The following is a 4,264-nucleotide window of genomic DNA, read 5'->3' on the forward strand; positions in this document are numbered from 1 at the left end:
ACCGGCCGTTCTCACCGTTTCTACCGGCCGTTCTCACCGTTTCTACCAGCCGTTCTCACCGTTTCTACCGGCCGTTCTCACCGTTTCTACCAGCCGTTCTCACCGTTTCTACCAGCCGTTCTCACCGTTTCTACCCGCCGTTCTCACCGTTTCTACCAGCTGTTCTCCCAGTTTCTACCAGCTGTTCTCACCGTTTCTACCAGCTGTTCTCACCGTTTCTCTCAGCTGTTCTCACCGTTTCTACCGGCCGTTCTCACAGTTTCTACCAGCTGTTCTCACCGTTTCTACCGGCCGTTCTCACAGTTTCTACCAGCTGTTCTCACCGTTTCTACCAGCCGTTCTCACCGTTTCTACCAGTTGTTCTCACCTTTTTTGAACTTTCATGTGGGCTCATTGCGACTCATTTTTTTTAGCACTGGTCACATGTCTGTTTTGCATTTTATACTTACTATGTAAATAAGTTATACTATATACCGGTACTATAAATTACATATTTATTATGTAAGTATAAATTTTATGAGACTGATAATTAACAGATTTCATATCACTTATTATGTGACTGAGTTGTACCTGTGTTGTCCAGATAAGCAGTTTCGTGGTCAGAGATCTCTGGCAGATTATCCATGACTTTATGTAGTCTCAAGTGATTCTCTCCCGACAGGTTTACAGATTTCACACACACCTTAGCTCGCTGCATGGCCACCTACAACACACACACAGATTATGACCGAGTACTTCCAAGTCCAGGAACACACTCGAGCAGTGGACGTGAAGTGGATGGTGTTACCTTGAGCAGCATGGAGATCATAGTGATGACAGCGTCCAGGTAGTCCTGCGTCCAACCTTGTGTTTTCAGCAGGGTGGAGCGATGCAGCAGCAGCTTTAGTTCCTACAAACACACGTTTTGAAGAAGAGCACAGAAATATTCAAATTGTGCATGATGAAGGTCTGCTCTGGACTATTTTGGTTTCAGCGGTTTATTCCAGAGATTTATTGGTTTTTCCATGAACCGATGGACTGAAGGTGTTTATTGGAATCCGTAGTAGCAACAACGGACGAGTTTAAAATTAAAATACACTCAAAATGTAACGTTTGTTTTGGACAGGACTATCATTTGGTGAAACAAGTGGTGCGTATTGTCCCCCGTCACTGAGGGATTTGAAAAGTGAATGTTTGTAGTTTTCAAAACAAGTTGTTTTTCTGGACTGGAGTTGAACAGGGAATGAAGTAAACCTGAACCTTTTTGGTGCAAGATATTCAAGCAAGTAGGAGTTGCACTGTGGAGAAGAACAGAGGGTGGTTTTTTGTCCAGAATATGTTGGAGGGGGTCTGTTTCGGCTGGTGAGGGTGGCGTTATAAAAGTAAAAACGTAATGATTTTTAACATTTATTTACATTTTTACAGTTTAGGACAAAATAAATGACCATTTTCATATAAAGAAGAAAAAAGTTAATTGCTTAATCCAATTTAATTAAAATTTTAACTCTGCAGGAATATGCGAGTGCTTTAAATGGTGAAAAAATTAATTAGGCATCACTTGAAAGGAATAAATAATAAATTACAGTGAATAAAAAGTAGGCCAGGTCAGGGGTTCTCAAAGTTGGTGGGTTCAGGGACCCCCTCATAACCCTCACGTTTATTAAATAATTTTCTTCAGTTTGTCTCCTTAAAGCAATGGAAATATTTGTGTAACATAAATACTTAACACCTGTTCTTTAATAGTATTAATACAATTTTTATACTTTTAAACATGGGGTATTTTTCTTTAAAGATGCACTTAATTATTATTTTTTAATTTCAACTTCCAAAGATTACAGTTTTGAGAAAAGCAACTGTATCAAAAACCACTTTAAAACTTTACCTATTCACATAATGAACATAATAAATGTATCGCCACGTCTTCAAATCATTACACAAAACTGAACAGAATCACAACGGCAGTACTCGTTCCAAGTAAATATTTGTACCAAGTTCTAGTCTGAGCACAGATGGTGCAGCATACAGTGAGTAGTAATAATCTTTGGATCGACGGAGTTAATCCGTGCTGTATCCCCTCTCTTTGGACCAGTCGCTGCAGCGGCGCCATCCGTACAAACAGCCACGCATTGTGGCTTCTGTAGCTGTTCAGCTGGATCAGCAATGACAGTTCATGAGCTGCTGCTGAAGGTGGTGCATCATGAGGCAGTGGGCTACTGGAAGTGGCAGGTGCAGCAAATGGACTGTACCTATACAGCTCCTTTCTATGTTATTTCAAGATACTCAGAGCTCTTTACAACAATCTGTGCCTCATTTACCCGTTCATGCAGCTCTATACTAGATCTCTACTAAGATAATTGAACAAATCATTCTAAAGAGACTAATCAGTGCTTTATCACATTCGAACACTGATGGGACACACATCAGAGACAACGAGGGGTTCGGTGCCTTGTCCAGGGACACTTCAGCATGTGACTGCTGGTGGATTCGAACCCCCAACTCTCGCATTGGAGGACGACTGCTCCAACCACTGAGCCACAGCCGCCCGTAGTGGTGGGTGGTGCAGCTGGACTACTGCTAGCAGGTGCCGGTGAAGGATTTGCAGAGTTTAAGTCCAAAGTGATTCTGACAGGCCCCAGAAAGAGATAATTAGATCACTTCAATTAAATTATAACGACGTTACGGTTTAAAAGTTATCACATCATACAAGTTCATGCACAAAACGTTTGGAACATGGGCGTTAAAAGGCAGGAAGAAAGTAAGAATAAAAACTTGTTTATTAATTCATATCTTCATCCAGGTTCAGGGTTCTTTATGGTCATTCACATCATGTGTGGTACATGAGGTGGAACAAAACTGTGTACCGGTACTCAAGGTCCCAGTTACATCCAACAATATCAAAATATATCAAAATAAACAGTAAATAAGGATATAAACTAAGAATTACGCTAAACACTAACCGTGCAAAACAATACGCCGAACAACAGCAGCACGAACATGAGTCTGTGTGAGCAGATGAGTACAAATAAATACTGCAGCATGAAACAATCAGCAGCATGAGATCAGCAGCATGAGATCAGCAGCACATATCACCAATCAAAGTGGCCACTAAATGGTCTATTGTTCCAGCTTTATTTGAAGTATATTTACTTTATAATTAAAGTAGAGTTCTTGTGATGGCTTGTGTTTTTAGTAAATGAGGTTTTATGGCACAGAGGACATCTTGTGACAAAAGTACGGTGCACAGTAACTTTGCGGTTCGTTTTTCGCAGACTCACTCTATCGCGGTTTAAGTACAGTAAGTACATAATATTTTTTTTTAAACTGTAGTCAATTTGTAGTTTTCTTTCATTAAGCCTTCACAGTTTTGCCAGTCTAAAGAACTACGTTACCCAGAAGCCATCAGCTCACTTCCCAGAAGTCAACACTGCTTCCAACAGCTGCTTGCTGCAAACGGAGGGAAAGTTTAGCAACGAAAGTCAGAAGTAACAATAATCAGCTCACAGAGTGGCAGGAGGAAAGTATCAAATAATCCTGACGCTGAACTCGTCCTTCAAGTTGTACCTTCACTGCTGAGCAGCAGTCCTGTGATCTGGACTCAGTGCGACCCGGACTTTTCTTTTCATCTATCGGGTCGGACGGAACCGAGCCGCTCCTGTTCTGAAGAGCCTTTGTAAGTAAAATGTAAAATATAATGTTGGACTGGAACCAGAGCTGTTGCTGCTCTGCAGAGCTAGTAAGCAAAGTTTAGTAACATATGTTGTTAAAACGACGTAGGTTTAAGAGTTTAAAACATTGCAAGCGTGTCGGAAGTGTTTCTAAAGCCTTAATATAATGTTTACTGTATTTGAACTTGAACTACTGTCTCCCTACTTGGTGGTTTTTCACTTATTGCCGGGCTTCAGGGGACGGAGCCCCCGCGATAAACGAGGGCCTACTGTAACACAGTCCAGACAAACTCAAGGAGCTCAGGGTGTAAAGAAATAAAGGTGATGCAAGTTTGAAGTATGAGCTCAGATACAGGCCAGCTGTCAGTGTGCTCATTTATTATCCTAAGAATTTAGAAAATGTTCTTCAAATAGGTGGACAATGCATAGTTGTTGCTTTTTACAATTCTGGGGGTGCATTATCCCAGACCCCTAGGACTGCTTCACTCTACTGGTGCTCATTGATACGTGTAATCAATCAATCAATATAACTGTATTGTCCCCAACATTCCCTGAGATGGAGGTTTATCTTGGACATCTGGCTCAAACGTACAAAACAACACGAGTTAAAAATGCCATGA

The 4,264-nt window shown here is 41.1% G+C and overlaps 1 protein-coding gene across 1 annotated transcript in view; it reads right to left on the reverse strand.

Moving 5' to 3' along the window:
* Window positions 1-889, reverse strand: part of LOC119429161 (general transcription factor 3C polypeptide 3) — a gene marked incomplete at its 5' end in the record, with an annotated part of 7,165 nt that extends 6,276 nt beyond the window's left edge. The window contains 2 exon segments of the mRNA XM_037696839.1: window positions 571-703; window positions 788-889. Coding sequence (XP_037552767.1) covers window positions 571-703; window positions 788-889 — 235 coding nt within the window.
* Between the last annotated feature and the right edge of the window lie 3,375 nt (window positions 890-4,264).

This window comes from Nematolebias whitei, chromosome 24, assembly GCF_014905685.2.
Source record: "Nematolebias whitei isolate Nwh7 chromosome 24, NemWhi1, whole genome shotgun sequence".
In the NCBI taxonomy this organism is placed as follows: Eukaryota; Metazoa; Chordata; class Actinopteri; order Cyprinodontiformes; family Rivulidae; genus Nematolebias; species Nematolebias whitei.